The sequence below is a fragment of the Hakea prostrata genome, chromosome 2 (assembly GCF_041222555.1).
Source record: "Hakea prostrata isolate BN-2017 chromosome 2, UWA_Hpros_2, whole genome shotgun sequence".
Classification (NCBI taxonomy): domain Eukaryota; kingdom Viridiplantae; phylum Streptophyta; class Magnoliopsida; order Proteales; family Proteaceae; genus Hakea; species Hakea prostrata.
In genome coordinates this window covers 4782761-4802983 of record NC_142601.1, presented here as the reverse complement: position 1 = coordinate 4802983, position 20223 = coordinate 4782761, and the positions used below count along the sequence as shown (strand labels likewise).

At 37.1% G+C, this 20223-nt stretch overlaps 2 protein-coding genes and 4 pseudogenes across 4 annotated transcripts; 2 read left to right on the top strand and 4 right to left on the bottom strand.

Annotated features, from left to right (window-relative positions):
- Positions 1-2838: 2838 nt before the first annotated feature.
- On the top strand, positions 2839-3912 carry LOC149023391 (putative glutathione S-transferase; annotated as a pseudogene). The gene is made up of 2 exons (XR_016171409.1): positions 2839-3229; positions 3313-3912. The product of XR_016171409.1 is annotated as a putative glutathione S-transferase (transcript).
- A 1883-nt stretch (positions 3913-5795) lies between these two features.
- On the bottom strand, positions 5796-8855 carry LOC149023390 (putative glutathione S-transferase MSR-1 pseudogene; annotated as a pseudogene).
- A 927-nt stretch (positions 8856-9782) lies between these two features.
- On the bottom strand, positions 9783-11239 carry LOC149023389 (putative glutathione S-transferase parA; annotated as a pseudogene). Its single transcript, XR_016171408.1, has 2 exons — positions 10825-11239; positions 9783-10533 (listed from the first exon to the last, which is right to left on the bottom strand). The product of XR_016171408.1 is annotated as a putative glutathione S-transferase parA (transcript).
- Positions 11240-13365: 2126 nt separating this feature from the next.
- On the bottom strand, positions 13366-15629 carry LOC149023388 (putative glycerol-3-phosphate acyltransferase 8 pseudogene; annotated as a pseudogene).
- On the bottom strand, positions 15564-16598 carry LOC149023387 (putative glutathione S-transferase). Its single transcript, XM_089143933.1, has 2 exons — positions 16236-16598; positions 15564-16070 (listed from the first exon to the last, which is right to left on the bottom strand). Exons 1-2 carry the CDS (start codon positions 16557-16559, stop codon positions 15723-15725), a joined length of 672 nt encoding a protein of 223 aa, XP_089000059.1. The 5' UTR covers positions 16560-16598; the 3' UTR covers positions 15564-15722.
- Positions 16599-18787: 2189 nt separating this feature from the next.
- LOC149023386 (putative glutathione S-transferase) lies at positions 18788-19854 on the top strand. The gene is made up of 2 exons (XM_089142786.1): positions 18788-19162; positions 19249-19854. The coding sequence occupies exons 1-2, from the start codon at positions 18839-18841 to the stop codon at positions 19594-19596; spliced, it is 672 nt and encodes a 223-aa protein (XP_088998912.1). The 5' UTR covers positions 18788-18838; the 3' UTR covers positions 19597-19854.
- The last annotated feature ends 369 nt before the right edge of the window (positions 19855-20223 follow it).

Sequence of the window (20223 nt, the reverse complement as noted above, 5' to 3'; positions counted from 1 at the left end):
AAATTCAAAAATAACGATTTATTATTAGAAGAGTGATGCCCAAGTATACTAGACCAATAGGTCAAAAGAGTGACGTATTTATTATTATTGTTTTTGGTTTATTTGTTAGGATTAATTTTGCACGGTCAAAATTATAATTATTATTGTAAACTTTATGTTGTTGCTTGTGATAATGATTACTGAATATCTTGGGAGTTCAAATGGCCAGCAGATCAACAAGAAATTTTCATTATTCTTTTGATCATTAGGGTATGATTAAACAAGGTACCTGTGCTTGATTAGTTGTGCAAAAAACTCTCGATCATGTGAGAGTGAAGATCATCCATTGCCTCTTAAGGAAGTAGAAGGGATTGGGAGAACTTATCTCTTGATCATCATACAAAATCTGAATTGATGATTCTTATTCTTTGGGATGCCATCCTTACTATTACAGTAGACTTCTTGATTCTTGAGAAGAGGAGAAGAATTGAGTTAGACAACATTTCAAAGGAGATTAAGTGGTTGTGTCTGTAAAATATTGAGTTTCACCATCACTATTTATTGTTCATGTGGCACGAAAGAAATAATAAGATCTCAAGGGATTTGTGCTTGCATTGGAATTCAATTAATCTAATAAATCCCTAAAATTAAGCCTCAAGAAAAGAGGAGAGACCAAATTGAGAGTAATTTTAGGCATTTATATTAGATTCAATTCTTTGTAGGGTTTATGACTGTTGGATAATTAATTGCTACATGTCAAAATCCTAGATATGAATTACAGTGAATTACAAGGGGTGGGAATTGTAGAGAATGTGAATAGGCAATGAAGTTAGTTCAATACTGTTTTTTGGACCACATACGGGTAGAAGATTCGGCAGTCAACCGATCATTTTTTGGGCGATGAGATATTTATGTATCAAAAGATTCGGCCTATCTCCATTCATCATCCCCACCCTTCTCCTGATAGGTCGTGTGTGGACGTGTGGTCAACATTGATGGGTCTGCTCGAGAGGATAGGGAGGAGACAATACTATTGATTATGACTATAATTGCAACGTAATCCTCACAATAACATGTGGTATGAGGGATACCAATATGGTGATGTGTGAATTGCAAGCCATTTGTAGAGGCTTACATGAAGCAACAAGAAGGGGTTTTCAACAAGTGATTGTTCACTCAAACTCTTTAGTGGTTGTTCAGATAACCGTAGGGAGATATCGCGCGCCTTGATATATGTGGGGAATCATATAAAAGATTCAAAGCTGTTACAAAGAGTTTTGTGCAATGTGAATTCTCATACCAAGCTAGGGAGGCCAATAACTCCCTTGGTGCAATAGATTTATTAATTTGGATGTTCAATGTTTGCCTAAAGCCCACCCTAGTTTCGTGCAAGAGGAGGCTAATAAGGCGAAAAGTTTTATTAAATTGATAGTTTTATATTGGGATAGAGACTATTACATATACCACAGAGAATTGTACCCATAACTTCTTCACTAAAAAAAAAATTGGTCATTTCCAATTAAGCAATCCATCGATGATAAAGGAAGAAGTTTCTTTTAGTTTAATTCCTTTATTTATCTTTATCCCTTGATTTATAGTGTAATATTTAGAGAAAAAGTAGTTAAATAATAAAAGATTCTTCCAAAACTACTAAAAATTCAATGATTGATCAAACGGCCTCCAGAATAATAAAGCCTGACAAACATGAATAAAGCTGTTGGTCCATATTGAAATGATAATAATAATAATAATCTTATAAAAGAGTAGGCATATGTGGGACTATGATTAGTGTTGTATATATGAGTTTCATGCCTCTTTATTTGGAGTCGGACTCCTTGAAGGATGTGAATTTTTTGGACTCTGGATGCGTAGATCGGGATAGATTTGATAGGTTAATAGATGAGATTGACTTGGTGCTTGATGGTGTGGATTGCATTAGGTGTTGTCACGTGGGACGCCCAAATAAGGCTACCGATTGGATGTCTAAAATGACACTTACTACTAAGAGTTCTTTGATATTCATTCATAATGCTTCCTCAGCTTTGGAGGAGATTCTCATGGCATATCGTATTTCTTGTCGTTCTTAGTGCTATTCTTGGGTCATTGACCCCGTTTAGTGTAACCAAAAAACAAAGAAGAAAAGAAATCATTTCTTCTATATAAAGAGATCTATGGTCTCATTTGAGACACATGGTCATTTACATCAATTTCCTCTCATATATGGTGTCAGAGCAAGCTGAGATCCGAGTTCAGATCATCTCTTCGTCGTGGGAGCACTTTGTGTTCCTTGACGGCTTTACAACCACAAACTACAATGAGTCCCACAGGTAAAAAATAATAAAATATTTTAAAAAAAAAATCTCATCACCTAATCCTGTGGGCTCCTACCCTTTGTGATTGTAAAACCGTCGGATCACGGACAAGGAGATGATCTGAACTCTTGAGATCCAATCGAGTATTTTTGTCTTTACTTCACTCTTGTTTTCCACGTTTTCTTGCTTTCTACGTTTTCTTGAAGATTCTTGTTGAAGCTTTCTCACGAATTGCTTTGTTTTTTCCGTAAAAGCTGCTTTTTCAATCTTCTTTTATCTCCTCGGTAATGACATCTTCGAATTTTTCTTCTTGTCTCAGTTGAGAGTCTTGAGATACATAGTCATTTACATCCATTCGCTCTCACATCAGGCACAACAGCCAAAGTGAGTATTCAAAGAATCACGCAGTCAATGGCGAACACCATTTGCTACTCCAGATCGAAATATCTAGATACCTTGAACACTTGGGCTAATTAATTAAACTTAATCCAACAGACTTGTTTGCTTACTAAGATTTTCAGATCAACATATCGCTATAGATAAATACAACCCCAGCTACTATTACCACCATCACACGCAACACAAACCTTACTCGATTATCAGATTTAGTAACAATGGCAGACGAGGTGTGTCTCTTGAGCTTTTGGGCCAGCCCCTTTGGAATGAGGGTCAGTATTGCCTTGGCTGAAAAAGGTGTGGAACATCAATACAAGGAGGAGAACGTATTCCAAGAAGGTAAAAGTTCTCTTCTGCTACAGATGAACCCAATTCATAAGAAGGTACCTGTTTTGATCCACAATGGAAAACCCATTTGTGAGTCACTGGTCATTGTTCAATACATTGATGAGACATGGAAGGACGACAAAGCTTCACTACTGCCTTCTGATGCCTACGAAAGGGCACAGGCCAGATTCTGGGCTGACTTCATTGACCAGAAGGTAAATTTCTTAATTCAATCGACCTTACGTTCTTTCATTCATCTCATTTGTGTTCTTATAATTGATCTCTGATTGAAACGCAGGTGTTCAGCGGCATGGGAGGAATCTTAATGAACTCAAGAGGAGAAGAACAAGAGAAGGCTAAGAAGGGATATATAGAGGCATTAAAAGTCTTGGAAGAAGAACTTGGTGATAAGCCATACTTTGGTGGTGTCGATTTTGGGTTCTTGGATCTGAGTTTTGTGCCCTTACTACAGCTGGTTTTATTGCATGGAAACCATTGGCAATTTCAGCGTAGAGGTTGATTGCCCAAAGTTGATTGAATGGGGCAAGAGGTGCTTGCAGAAGAAGAGTGTGGCTAATTCTCTTCCTGATCCACACAAGCTCTGTGATCACGCTCTTCAAGTTAGAAAGAAGAGGTTTGGCTTAGATACAACATGATTATTTTGAGAATCTGGGAGTGAGGACTAGCTAGCTCGAATGGCAGGATTTCAGCTTCCCACACATTGTAGAATTCATGGTTAATAAAATAAATCAAATGTCAAATTTGGAGAATTTTAATTTTTTTTCTTTATTCATCGATTGATTAGATTCTTTCTTCTTTTATATGTTCTTTTATTCACTCGAGATCGATGCATGAATCTGTGGATTGATGTGGTTTTATATATCCTATCCCTAGGTCAACGGGACAAAAATCATTAAAATGATAAAATTCAACTTTAGGGTTATCTTCTTGTGGAACCGAAAGTTTATGAGTTTCAGTTTCGATCCTTCCCAATCAAAAGGTAAAACATTTCGGTGAAATTTGTCGATCCTTGCCAATCAAAAAGTAAAACATTTTGGCGAAATTTGCCGAATTTTGCCTCGTTAATTCTGTGAGTGGCGAACCGAAACACTTACTGAAAAGTGAGATTATTCAATCTCGCCGGAATATCGCCGAAAAATTGTCAAACCAGCGAAATATCGGCGATAATCACCGTCGAACCTGAGAAATGTTGTGGGAGACGACACTATTTCACCCACTTGACTGTTTTGCTTCTCTTCTGATTGTATTTGCTCACCGTCGCACCTCTTTGTGTTGAGCTTGTTGGTGAGGTCCAAATCCAAGATGAGTGTCCATCACCGATGATTGAACTTCTCAAGTGAAGAAGATGAAGATGAGTTATTTGATTATTTTGGCATTTTTCTGACTAAGTTACATTTGGCATTTGAGCCACACATGTGGCACTTGTACATGACTTGATTAGTTTACTATTAAATATTGTTTTATTACTTTTTTAACTTTATATTGACGTTTTGCAGGATATATAATATACATATTTCTTTTATATTTTTTTACATTTTTAATTGACACTTTGTGAGGAAAACATCCTCTGTTGTGCACAACAATGCACATAGATGTCAAATAATAGGCTGAAAAAACAAAAAAAAGATTATAAGCTTATTTTGGACTTTTTAAATTTGAAATCATGCTTTAAATTTTAGCTTATTGTTTGGCATCTATATGCATTGCTGTGCACAACATGTGAGATTGTGCCGGTTCACCTGGTTTGTCAGTTAGCGAATGGCGAACTCAGGCCGAGATTTCGTACCTTGCAATCAATCGTCTAGTTATGTCTGATGGTGATTGAAATCAACTATTTTGGTTTGACTTTTATGATTCTTTTTCTTATTCAACAACATTATGATCTAAATGATGACATAAGTACATAATCAAAATTTTATTATCCTTAAGGGTTGGCTGATCGAGTTGGTAATAACCAATATCTCTTAGTGAAGAAGTTAGAGTTTAGTGGTATATGTAATAGCCTCCACCCCCAATATTTATAAAATGATGAGTTCCAACTAGTTCCAGTAACAATAGCAGACTAGGTGTTTCTCTTGAGTCATTAGGCCAGCCCCAAGACAAATCCACTTCCACTGCGGATGAACCTAGCAATTCATTGGAAGGTTCCAACTTTCTTTATTCACAACGGTAAACCCATCTATGAGTCGTTGGTTATTGTTTCAACAATGACGTTGACAAGATGTAGAAAGAGGACAACAAAGCTCCCCTAAAAAACAAGGATTCAGTGCTGTGTACGGTGACAATGGAATGGATGGTCATCGACGGTGAAACCTCGACCACCCGATTTGTATATTTTTTTTTTCTTTATACTTTTCCAACCATACCTATTTTTAACAAAAAAAAGATATATGCCAAATGAGTAGTCGAAATTTTAGCCTCAACCACTCGAGGAGATCATGGCCATATGCAGCTTAGCGTTGTTCATTTAATGCGTCACACTAAAGTTGAACAAAAAAAAACAGTGAATCCATGATGAAATAGACACTAAAAGAAAATTTTGCAACTAGGTAATCCTTTCAATTTCTGAAATCAAGCCCACCATCCCCGAACCAATAGGTGATGAGGCGAAAACTGAGATAAAGGGTTTGCTACTACTGATCTAATGACATTTAGATCCATTTCGATCATAATACGATAATGATACCTGTGTTCTTTTTTACTTAAAGATTTACAAAGTAAGCTTTATTATCCTGGATTCTCACAATAATAATGTTCCATCTATGCCATACACATCTTTTTTCTAAGTTGAAGAACAAAATCATAGACCTTGAGTGGATCAAGAAGGGAATTATCTACACTCTTCTTCTGCATGCACCATTCAATCAACTTTAAGAATTCCGATTCTGCGCTGAAATTGAGTAGGGTTTCTATGAGATAAACCCAGCTGTGGAAGGGCACGAAACTCAAATACACGAACCCTAAATCGTCACCTCCAAAGTATGGCTTATCACCAAGTTCTTCTTCCAAGACTTCTAGTGCCTCTATACATTCCTTCTTAGCCTTCTCTTGTTCTTCTCTTTTCAAGCTAATCACTATTACTCTCAGGTTGCTGCCAACCTGCGATTTCACACAAAGATCAAGTAACAATACAAATGAGATGAATGAAAACTCAATAAGAAACAGACCTTGATGCACCTTCTTGGTTGGACCCGTGTTTCTTTGAGAAAACACAATTGGGGTTATGTGTAGCATGCCAGGGCCTAATAACCACCCCAAAGGAATCCGAATCATGCTAGTGCAAGGATTTTTCATGTTTCTACGTATCAATGATGATGATGCTTTTTGAGAGAAAATAACAAAAACTTGTGGAGTTCTTTGATGACTAACTTGTACCATTTCTACGGTAAAGGCTACGGCTAAGAAAGATGAAAGACAAATGATAGAAGTGTTGTTGATGTCATTTGATTTCTGGTTTACTATATGTTATCAACATTTGGCGTATGATCCTTGGATCGGAGTACTGGCTCCTAGGCCAGCCTTTTGGATTATATCCAGTATTGGCACTTTTCGGTTCGGGCGCCTATCTAGACCTCTGTTTCGGTAAAGCTACATGAAAGGTGAAGTGAGCTGGACTCCCTCTTAATAACGAGGGACTTGGCAGGCTCCTCCAAAGATCTCCGTTATCCCCCTACGGATAGCCGAAACTTCTGTCACACTCAAAGCCTCTCTTGAGCTCAAGAGCTGACGAATCAGCTAATTTCTCTTTATGAGCTTCGGTCACGTTAGTAGTAGGGTATGGCATGCCTACCATTTGCTGACAAGACATTCCGACGGCTAAGTCATCTGATAGCTTTGCCGACCACCTTCTAAGGCCATCTCGGCCAATTATAGGCACATTCCCAATCAAAGGGCCAAAAATAGATCTTGGGATCTTCAGAGGTATGAGTTTGCGGAATAAATAGCAAGTGATTAAGCAGGTAAAGGGGGAGAGGTTCTCCAACCATTACTCTCCTTCATCAATCCACCAAGAACATTCTCTCCCTTATTCTCTTGTATCCTCCTTGAACATTTACTTCTCTAGGAGTGATTTACAATTTCTTCTTCAGAAACTAACTTAATCATTGGAGGTGGCTTTCCGTCCCGAGAGGTGGCCCACTCTCACCTCCCTTTTGATTTCAGGAGAATCGGATCTAAAGTGAACTTGAACCAGTATGAGGAAGATCGGTCTTCCCACAACACTATAGAACCAACGATTTATTAACGGTTGGATTTTTTGGAAACAACAACCCCAGCTCAACCTTTGACCCAGGATAAAAGATTTCAACTGTTTAAGGTCGATTGAAGATGGGTTTTCCATCATGGATCAAGACAGGAATCTTCTTATGAATTGGGTTCATCTGCGCAGGAGAGGACTTTTCTCATAGAGGTTCTCTTCTCTATATTTGTATTCCACACCTTTCTCAGCCAAAGCAATTTTGACCCTCGCTCCAAAGAAACTCCGCCAGAAACTCAATAGAACAATTTCTTCAGCCATTGTTAACGAATCTAAAGTGTAGCAGAACAAAAAGCTCGTTAATTGGAGACTTTGACGAAGCTGGTTTATGTTGTGCGTTAGTTTGAATCCATTAAACTGAGGGCGTATTTATAGTGAATTAATTTGATATGAACTAAACCAGTAAGTCGCTAATTGTGTTCTTCCTCGTTGTCATTCGATGCGTCATCCGAATGCATCAAATGCATTCAATTACTGGATCGAGATGTGGACGGATTTAAAAATACCATTCATGATGTATATCTTCCAAACTTTGTGAATATTTATGAATGTGAGAGGATGTAGTCATAGACTATAGAGGGAGATGAAAAAAAAGAACCAAGCATGAGTTTCTTGATCAAACTTATTTTTGTGCTTCCGAAATATTTAACTTTGTTTATATATATCAACACTTAAGCGTGAATTCCTAATGGCACTGGTGTCTTTGGAGAAGTGAGAGAGGGGAATTAATTTTAAAGGATAACCCAATAGTGACATTGAAAATTTCCTTCGTTCTTTATTGGAGTATGCACAATCCACCATTATACTAAACTTTAATAATTAATATTGTATATGTTTTCCCTCTATTGTCAAAAAAAGAATGTAGTTTCTCACCAAAAAAATAAAAATTAAATTTAAATTAATGTTTTCATGACATAGTACCATCAAGGCTACGTCCACCTACAGGATTACATTCAATCCTCCCTCGATGGATTTTGTAAGCTAGTGTAGTGCCGTTGTGATGCTTATAGTGTCTAACATTAAATGATGTTATGTGAATTTTGTTAGAAGCCACTTGATTTCACAAACACTATTATGATCCTAGACAAGATCATCACTTGCAAGATTACGTTAAAAAAAAAAAAAAAATCCTCCCTTACTCTACTAAATGCATGAACCTTATGTATATGATTTTCTCTTGTCTTTTCTTTTTCTCATTGGTAGAGAACACAATATTCTATTTCCATGAAAAATGATCATTGGTGGGGGCTTCTTCCGGATTCAGGACCTTTTCAACTAAGGTGGCTGCAGAATTCTTTGTTTTTCTAGTTAATATATTTGCTCGATCAGTTTCTAATGGTTGAACGCATGGAACCATGGAAAACAAAATCTCCGAATTGCGGCGATATATCACCGAAATCCCGTGATTTCAGTGCTGGGTGAAACGAACCCTGCACCGAAACTTGATTTTGTAGGATATCGCCGAGAAATTGGCGACATCTCACCATTTTACCTCCAAACCGATTATTTCCGGCGATAACATCACCGTCGCAAGCCGACTTGCAAGTTGCAACACCACCGTCCATGGAGCATCAACGACTTTCAGGCAAAGATGGAGGAGGAAGATGAACAGTTATGCATTTTGAACCACGTGAAGCACACACGTGGTTCATGTAAAACCATGAAATTATTTAAAAAAAAAAAAAATACTGATTCAATGTATACATCTCTTACCTGACTTGACGAGTGAGAGACATGATTTGACTATTAGGTATTATTTTTTTATATTTTAAAACTTGACATAATGACACTAACGTTTGCATATTTACATTATATATTATATGTATAATTGACTATTATATATTTATATTATATATAATTTTAAATTTTGCAATTTGGGTTTTACAATTCACGGCGATTTCGCCGAGATTTCGCTAGTTTGTCGGTTCGTTCATCAGGTAGCGAACCGACGAACCAGGCTGAGATTTCTTTCCTTGCATGGAACGATGTTGACCCAAAAATTAAGCAAGGATCGATCTCCCATGTTAAAAATCAATCAGAAAAAAAAATTAAATAAACTGTTTGGTTAGCCGAATATGTGGAATGAAATCTGTGGATTCATCTATGATTTTTGTGAATGCACAAAGTTTAGCATTTTTATAATAGAGATTAAATCTCTAGATTTCACCCATTTCCATAAATCTACATATTCACGTTTTTAGTTTAAAAAGATGAATCTCTAGATTTATGAAATCTAAAGATTTTCACAACCAAACAGGTATAAATCTCGCACTCATAAATCCAAAGATTTGAAATCTCTAGATTCATGTAACCAAACAAGCCTTAACAAGTTTTATCATTTTAATGACTTTTATCCTGTTGATCTGCGAATAAGATTCATAAAAACACATCGATTCATAGATTCATACATCTCGATTGAAAAAGAACATATGGAAATAGAAAGAATCAGAATCAATCAGTGAATAAGGAATGGATTAAAATTCTCAAAGTTTGACATTGAAATTATTTTATTAATCATGCATGATTACAATAACATGTAGGAAGGACCACACATGATTTGGGCAAATGACATTTCACGAGTTCTTGCTATTCTAAGGAATGGATTAAAATTCTCAAAGTTTGACATTGAAATTATTTTATTAATCATGCATGATTACAATAACATGTGGGAAGAACCACACATGATTTTTGGGTAAATGACATTTCACGAGTTCTTGCTGTTCTAGCTGGTTCTTACTCTGACCCCAAGAGCTGGGATACTTCTTTTGTTGGAATAGAAGATTATACTCCAATCATACCCTTTTACTACATTCTAACATAAAGAAACAAGAATCTAAAAATTTACGAAGAAAACTTTATTTGAAATCCTAAACTCTCACAATAATTGGGTTCTATCTAAGCCACACCAATCTTCTTTCTAAATTGAAGAGCAAAATCATAGACCTTGTGTGGATCAGGAAGGGAATCAGCCACACTCTTCTTCTGCATGCACCTCTTGCCCCATTCAATCAACTTTGGGAACTCTGCCTCGGCGCTGAAATTGACTAGCGTTCCGAGGGCATAAAACCAGCTAGAGAAGGGCACGAGACATAAATCCACAAACCCAAAATTGTCACCCCCAAAGTATGGCTTGTCACCAAGTTCTTTTTCCAAGACTTTAAATGCTTCTATGTATTCCTTCTTAGCTTTCTCATGTTCTTCTCCTTTTGAGCCCTTCACTATTCCTCTCATGCCGCTGACCACCTGCAATTTTGAACAGAGATCGAATAAGAAACAAATGAGATGAATGAAAACTAAATAAGAAACAATTCTTGTCCCACCTTTTGGGTTGGACCTCAGCTCAACTTTTGATAGCATGAGGTACATAATTCAAATTTCCATGGACAAGAGATGAAATTCTGCCTTATATTTAAATTATATGTAACAACTACTTCCAAGGATATGGTCAATACGATCGATAGAATAAAAAAACTAAGGAAAATAATAAATTAAAAGATCTCAACTCTTAAGGTCCATTGAAGTAAAGAAATTTACCTTCTGGTCGATATAGTTAGCCCAGAATCTGGCCTGTGCCCTTTCGTAGGCATCAGAAGGTAGTAGTGGAGCTTTGTCGTCCTTCCATGTCTCATCAATGTATTGAACAATGACGAGTGACTCACAGATGGGTTTTCCATTGTGGATGAAGACAGGGATCATCTTATGAACTGGGTTCATCTGCAGCAGAAGAGGACTTTTACCTTCGAGTAGGTTCTCCTCCTTGTATTGATATTCCAACCTTTTTCAGCCAATGCGATACTGACACTCATTCCAAAAGGGCTGAACCAACCACTCAAGAGAAGCACCTCGTCTGCCATTGTTCCTGAACCTGATAATCAAGTAAGGTTTGTGTTACTGTTGTGATAGTAGAGGTAGAAGCTGCATGCAAGGATGTATTTATATACAGCGATTTGCTGATCTGAAATTCCAATTAATCAACCCAAGTTCTTAGATTAAGTTTACTTAATCTCGATCTGAAGTACCAATGGTGTTCACTGTTCATCATCAACTGCGTCATATTTTGAAATATTTTGAATGCTGCCATGTGCTGTTACGTTTTCTCATTATTAAATAATGGAGTTCTTCAACTTCAACGCAATTACAGACCAACAGCATTGCATGGAACCCTAGTTCGTCAGATTTATGAGACTGGCGGCACGTTCAATCAATATTTTATTCTTTTAATAGTTTCTAGCGTATTTTTAGGGTTTGCACATTTACTGGGATTTTAATTTGGTGGCAGCGCTGCCACCAGCTACCAATGGTCGAATTTTTTTTCACATAATCCATCGTTGAACTATTCTGATTAAAAAATGATGAGGTTAGATGTAAATATAAAATTTTAAGTTTTTTAAATTATAAATTATACCCTATAAACCAGGGAACTCATTCGCTCCAATTGAATTCGAGGTGTATGGGAGGGAAATTTTGATGTCGTGTGTTTCTTTGGAGCGGGTTGAATCTTCTTGGGGTAAATAGCAGTGTTGGGTTCGATCACCATCATCAGCGGATGGAGAACCATTCGAAGACGGGTTGGGGTTGGGGTATGGATTGTTGCCTTGCGGCATTGATTACCTCAGGTTTGTCTAGAGGGCGTGATAGACGGTGAAGTCGGAGGAAGGGAGGTTAGCGCAAGAGACTAGTGAGTAGGATCATCACCTCCGATGGCACGCTCTTGAGATATACCAGAAGGGCAAAAAAGGACCATACCTTCGAATAGAGAACCCATGTTGTATTCCTGATCAACCAGCACCATGCTCCTAGACATCAACACGGATTCCTGCGTCTTACACCGCGAAGTGATTTCCGACCCTCGAGGAAACCAAAACGAAGATCCGACGTCGCAGTTCGAAACCACTTCGGTCTGAAACTCGGGTGAAGGACATGGTCGAAGAGTATTCGACCGAATGAGTTCCCTAATTCAAAGGGTATAATTTGCAAATTTAAAAACTTAAAAAATAAGTTTAGTAAAATAAGAATTTTACATTTACATTCAACCCCATCACTTTTGAATCTGACATTCAATCCAAAATGGATTACGTGGCAAAAATCCGACAGTTGGCAGTTGGCGGCAACCATTACCGCAAATTAAAATCCCACTTAAGTATCGGTATCTCACTTTAGCCGCCTAAATTATATGTTGTACAAATTACCTAATCTTTCTTTCTAATCTATTAGCAAACTTTTTTTTTCATTTTTTGGTAACTAGCCTATTGGCAATTTGAGTTGTCAAGATATTCAATTACCAATGTCTTATTAAACACATATTGCATTGTACCTCATTTACTAAGGGCCTGTTTGGTTACGTGAATCCTGAGATTTCAAATGCGAGATTTATACTTGTTTGTTTGTGTGAATCTCTGGATTTATGAAATCTAGAGATTCACCTTTTCACGCTAAAAATGTGAATCTGTAATTTATGGGTGTGAGGTGAAATCCAGATATTTCACCCTTACTATAAAAGCGTTAAACATTTTAACCATGACTCCACATATTTTTTTCAAGATGAATTTACAAATTTGATTTCAAAGATTCAGGGAACCAAACAGTTAATTTTATGAACCATGACTCCACAAATTTGAAATCTATAGATTTGAAATCTTTAGACTCAAGTAACCAAACAAGCCTTAAGGTTCTTTTTTGTATCAATTCTCATTCTCTATTATACCAATTTAAAAGAAATGACTAGAAGAATTCATTATTGGTCAAGAATTAAAAATGGTTTGGTGACTTCTATTAAGAATAAATTATGAAATAAAAAATAAGTTTGGTAAATCAAAATGAAAAATTGTACACTAAAATCCCAAAACTCCCCCAAACAGCTTATGAACAGGGTTGGCCACTTCAATGGCGGATTCGCCTCCATCCCCTGCAAGTCATCTCCTGAGGAAGCCTATCATTAAACTTGACCTCATAAACAGGCCTTGGGTTCATGAAGAAGAAATAAGGGTCCCAAAACTTCATTCCTTGCACGGTTGAGTAGCCGAGAGACTATCCATCTAAGAAATGAATTTGAATTTCAAACCACCAAGTCTCCTTCTATAACAGAGCCGAGATGCGTGCGTTCAAATTGGGTGATTGGAGTCGTGACCCACATTGTAAGTGACACAGGAGATCTTGCATCCCAAAGTGATTGCAATGATGATTAGATCCAAACCTAAGCGGTGGTTGCAGACGAACGATGACCCTTTGGCTCCTCTGCTCGGCGGCGGCATGGTTTTGATTGCCAACTTGATGCCCAGTAAGGCGTAAGTGTATTTCACGATTCGTTCTGGGAGTGGAAGATTGATGTAAACACAAAGCAAAGAGAGAAAAATCCCATTGGAAGCCAGAGGAAGGTGATCAAAGCATTTTCTGGGGTTGGACGCTAAACCAAAAACCCAATTATGGAAGATGATTGTGCTCTTCAGCTTCCCCAATTGCACAGGTTTCACTGATGGGTCACGATGAACCATGTATCATTTCTGTTAAAATCAATCAATGTTAGTATCATCTTGTGAATTTCTTTTCCAAGAACAAAATCATTAAATTGGTTCAAGCCTGTAAGACCAAAAAAAAAATTTGAAAATGTAGATTTGTTACTGCAATTACTACTACTTAGTTTTAATTGGTCATGGAGGCTCCAGAGATATTTGTTTCATTTTCCAGAAAAGAAACAGAACGGAAAGATTTTCGCCAGTAAAATTGGATACAAACCTTGCAAAGGAACATAAAGGAACATGAAAGTATGGTCAGATTTGCAATATCCCAAACCAAGATGAGGCAATTCATCGTTGGAAAATTCCTTCAAGAGGGCCAATTTTTTCAGTTCTCTGACCAACACACTAGGCTTCTTCACGAATCCAGTGGATCTAATAGTTTTACAGTTCACTTTGATCTCTATTCCAAGCACTTAATCACGTCCAAGGAAATCCTTCACGAACGGCTCCACCATTACAGTTGAGTTTCCAGTGACAACCACCTTCCTCTTACACTTATTGAACACAACCCAAGTCTCTGATTTTAGGTCTCCCGCATAGAATCTCGGCAACACTGCCCTTGAAGCTGCAATGATTTCTTGAACCAACCCACTTCCATGAGAGCTTCGATATTGATGCGTATCTCAGGATTTGGGTCGAGTAGCAAGGGATTATCCATCTCACCAGCTGGGGTGTCAACGGTGCAGTTTGAGACGGTTTCGGGCTGAAAAACACCTAGCCAAACATGGCCCATTAGCAAAATAACAGTTTCGGACCGGCTTCGGTTTGGTGCAGTTTGGGTTCGGGCTAACTAATGGTTTGGACTAACGGTTAGCTTCGGGTTGACTAACGGTTTATGGTGTGTAAGAAAAAAAACAAGAAGAAACAATTGAGCATCCTACAACAAAAGCGAAAATTATATGGAAAGCAAAGTTGCTATTGGTCAATTTCCATTAAAAAAAACTAGCCCATTCTATAGAAATGAAGAACCTAGATATTAAGTAGTAAAATGACTATTTGATCTTTGAATTCATGCTTAATTTTTTTAATTGTCTATACCAACTACCTAATGGTAATATAATGATTCAAATACTATTTAATGTAAAATTACAAAACGAGTTGTAAACGGGTTATAACGGGTTGCGGTTCGATTTCGGGTTGGTGCAGGCTCCACAACCCTCAGCCCAATTACGGCCCATTAAGGTTCGGTTCGGGCTGATTTGGGCTATAACGGGCCGGTGCGATTCGGTTTTAACGGTTCGGGCTATAAATTGACACCGCTATCACCAGCTTTGAAGACCACGAAATTGAAAATCGACAAATCTTCTGGCTCGATAGACTCAAAAAGCTATCCATCATGCACTTCAGAAACTTGAAAGAATGGGTGATAGAGAACGACGCAATGCCGGAGCTTCTGAAAGGAGCAGCTGGTTCTCGTTAGTATAAGGTTAGGGTTTGAGCGTGAGAAAGGGAAGAAAAAAATGTGGTTTAAAAATAAAATAAAATAAAAAGAATGTGTATTAACTATTTTACCCTCATCTTAACTTCAAAATTTAAAGTAAACATGTGCATAAGTGAAGAAAATGAAATTCTCACTCATAAACCATAATAGACGGAAAGTCTATTATGAATTTTGGAGGACAAAAAGTCTATTATGAATTATGGAGGTTTTTTTTATTATTTTAAATAATAATAAAAACTAATAATAAATCCCAAACAAATTAAAATAATGAAAGTTTATCATAATTGATAATGATAATTGATACAAAAATAGCCAAGGTACCATTGTGCTCCATTCACAAAACACGAAATCGATTACATTCTACAGAGCAAATAGAAGTTCATGACTCCACACTCACAAATAAACTAAGTATGTAAAAAGTTATTAAGGAAACTTTATTTAAAAATCCTAGACTAGATACAATAATCAGGTTGTATCTAAGCCACACCAATCTTCTTCCTAAGTTGAAGAGCGTAATCATAAAGCTTGAGTGGATCAGGAAGGGAATTAGCCACACTCTTCTTCTGCATGCACCTCTTGCCCCATTCAATCAATTTTGGGCACTCCACTTCTGTGCTGAAATTGACTAAGGTTTCCAAGGCATAAAACCAACTGTAGAAGGGCACAAAACTTAAATCCACAAACCCAAAATTGTCACCAACAAAGTATGGCTTATCTGCAAGTTCTTCTTCCAAGACTTTCAATCCCTCGATAAATTCCTTCTTAGCCTTCTCTTGTTCTTCTCCTTTTGAGCTCCGCAATAGAGCCCTCATGTTGCTGACCACCTGGAAATTTCGCATACAGATTGATTAACAATACAAATGAGATGAATGAAAACTAATTAAGAAGCAAACCTTGACCCACCTTCTTGTTTGGACCCCAGCTCAACCTTTGACTGGGGATAAATTAGAAGATTTTGACTCTAAGGTCGATTGAAGTAAGAAAATTACCTTTTGTTCGATGTAGTCAGCCCAGAATCTGGCCTGTGCTCTTTGGTAGGCATCAGAAGGCAATAGTGGAGCTTTGTCGTCCTTCCATGTCTCATCAATGTATTGAACAATAATGAGAGATTCACAGATGGGTTTTCCATTATGGATCAAGACAGGGATCTTCTTATGAATTGGGTTCATCTGCAGCAGAAGAGGACTTTTACCTTCTTGAACTACGCTCTGCTCCTTGTATTGATATTCCACACCTTTTTCAGCCAAGGCGATACTGACCCTCATTCCAAAGGGGCTGGCCCAAAAACTCAAGAGACAAACCTCGTCTGCCATTGTAACCAAACGTGATGATTGTGTTGTGTGTTGTGTGTTGTGTTGTGGTAGTTGTAGAAGTAGTAGCAGCAGCTAGGGTGTATTTATATACAGCGATTTGCTGATCTGAAATTCCAATTAATCAACCAAGTTTTTAGATTAAGTTTACTTAATTATTTTTATGGTGTTCATCATCGACTGCGTCATACTTTGAATACTGATGTGGGCTGTTACGTTTTCTCTTCTATAAGATTATTAAATAATGAATTCTTCTATACAAACCAAAAGCTTTGCGTGGAACCCAAGTTCGTGATTTATGACCCTGGCGGCCTAATTCGATCAATCACCTAATCTTTTAACAGTTTCTAGAGTATTTTTTCAGGTTACACACTTAGTGGGAGTTAAACTCTGAGTAACTCACTTTAGTGGCATAAATTACAAGTTGTACATTGTTAAGATTTCATCCAAGATTATGTTTTAACCAAAAACAATCTAAGATTATGTTAACTTATAAGTTAAACGATCATATTGTCTTCATTAGAGTATAATGACATAACTACACGATCCCTTTAAACCCTCTCATACCCAACCTTTAGGTGGGTGACCCATCTTTTACCTACGCCTCATCGAAAATTGGCCACCTTCGCTGAAAACCACCACACTCTTGCCAAAAAATCTCTCTAATTTTGCATAACTCCTACGTTTTGCTGAATTTTCATTACTCTGTTCTCTGATTTGACTCTCTGCAACAAGAAATTCCACATAGGATCCATATTGCCACAGTAAAGCTTTTGAATAGAATTGATTGAAGGCAACATTGCTTTGTTGGAAGAGAAGTATGGACCTTGTAGACGATACCCCATTTCCTACTGAAGCCAATGCTATTGGTTATGACTATAATTTCAACGTAATCTTCACAATAGCATGTGGTATGAGGGATACCAATATGGTGATGTGCGAATTGCAGGCCATTCGTAGAGGCTTACATGAGGCAACAAGTAGGGGGTTTTCAACAAGTGATTGTTCACTCGGACTCTTAATTAGTGGTTGTTCAGATAACCGTAGGGGAATCATATAAAAGATTACAGCTGCTACAAAGAGTTTTGTGCAATATAAATTCTCATGCCACGCTAGGGAGGCCAATAGATAAGCGGATTTTCTTGCTTTCATAACTCCCTTGGTGAATATATTTCTTCATTTGGATGTTCAATGTTTGCTTGAAGCCCACTCTAAATTCGTGCAAGAAGAGGCTAATAAGGCGAGTAGTTTTATTGAATTGATAGTTTTATATTGGGGATAAAGACTATTACATATATCACAAAGAATTGTACGCATGACTTCTTCACTAAAAAAGTATCGGTCAGTACCAATTGAGCAACCTATCGATGGTAAAAGGAGAAATTTCTCAGTTTAATTCCTTTATATATATATATATATATATATATATATATATATATATATATATATATATATATATATATATATATATATATATATATATATATATATATATATATATATATATCTTTATCCCTTGATTTTATAGTACAATATTTACGTTTCCCTGCTGCGGGAAAAAAGTAGTTAACTAATAAAAGATTCCTCCAAAAATGCTAAATATTCGATGATTGATCCAACGGCCTCTAGAATAATAAAACTTGTCGACCGTGAATAAAGCTGTTGGTCCATATTGATATGATAATAATAGACATATTAGGGATTATGATTAGTGTTAGTATATGATGTAATTTCATTTCTTCTATATAAAGAGGTCTGTAGTCACAGTTGAGACACATATGGTGTCAAAGCAAGGTGAGATCCAAATCCAAACTAGTATTTTTGTCTTTATTCCACTCTTGCTTTCCACGTTTCTTGAAACTTTCTTGCTTTCCACATTTTCTTGAAACTTTCTTGCTGAAGCTTTCTCACGAATTGCTTTGTTTTTTTTCTTAAAAGCTGCTTTTTCAATCTTGTTTTATCTCCTTGATATTGGCATCTTCGAATTTTTCTTCTCGTCTCAGTTGAAACACATGGTCATTTACATCAATTCCCTCTCACATAAGGCACAACAGCCAAAGTGAGTTTAAAATGTCACGCAGTCAATGATGAACACCATTTGCTACTTCAGATCGAAATATCTAGATATCTTGAACACCTGGGCTAATTAATTAAACTTAATCCAACAACTTGTTTGATTACTAAAACTTTCAGATCAACATATCGCTATATATAAATACACCCCAGCTACTACTACCACCACACGCAACACAAACCTTGTTCGATTATCAGATTTAGTTACAATGGCAGACGAGGTGTGTCTCTTGAGTTGTTGGGCCAGCTCCTTTGGAATGAGGGTCAGTATTGCCTTGGCTGAAAAAGGTGTGGAATATCAATACAAGGAGCAGAACCTACTCCAAGAAGGTAAAAGTCCTCTTCTTCTACAGATGAACCCAATTCATAAGAAGGTTCCTGTTTTGATCCACAATGGAAAACCCATTTGTGAGTCACTCGTCATTGTTCAATACATTGATGAGACATGGAAGGACGACAAAGCTCCACTACTGCCTTCTGATGCCTACGAAAGGGCACAGGCCAAATTCTGGGCTGACTACATCGACCAGAAGGTAAATTTCTTCACCTCAATGTACCTTACATTCTTTCATTCATTCATCTCAGTTGTTTTCTTAATTGATCTCTGAGTGAAGTGCAGGTGGTCAGCAGCATAAAAAGAATTCTTTGGAACTCAAGAGGAGAAGAACAAGAGAAGGCTAAGAAGGAATATATAGAGGCATTCAAAGTCTTGGAAGGAGAACTTGGTGATAAGCCATACTTTGGTGGTGTCGATTTTGGGTTCTTGGATCTGAGTTTTGTGCCCTTCTACAGCTGGTTTTATGCCACAGAAACCATAGGCAATTTCAGCGTAGAAGCTGAGTGCCCAAAGTTGATTGAATGGGGCAAGAGGTGTATGCAGAAGAAAAGTGTGGCTAATTCTCTTCCTGATCCACTCAAGGTTTATGATTACTCTCTTCAAGTTAGAAAGAAGTTTGGTTTGGCTTAGATAGAACATGATTATTGTGAAAATCTAAGATTTCGTCCTGTTAAATCAATGTGGTGGGTCATGGGAGTAAGGACTAGCTTGCTCAAATGGCAGGATTTCATCTTCCCACACATTATAGTATTCATGGTTAATAAAATAAATCAAATGTCAAATTTGGAGAATTTTAATTTTTTCTTTATTCATCGATTGATTAGATTCTTCCTTCTTTTATATGTTCTTTCTTTCACTCGAGATAGATGCATGAATCTATGGATTGATGTGGTTTTATATATCCTATCCGTAGATCAACGGGACAAAAATCATTAAAATGATAAAATTCAACGTTAGGGTTATCTTCTTGTGTAACCGAAAGTTTATGAGTTTCAATTTCGATCCTTACCAATCAAAAAGTAAAACATTTCGTCTGAGTAGCGAATCGAAACACTCACCGAAAAGAAAGATTACTCATTCTCTTCGGAATATCACCGGAAAATGGTTAAACCAGCAAAATATCGGCGATAATCGCCGTCAAACCTGAGAAATGTTGTGGGAGATGGCACTATTTTACCCACTTGACTGTTCTGCGTCTCTTCTGATCATATTTGCTCACCGTGTTGAACTCATTGGTGAGATCCAAATCCAGGATGA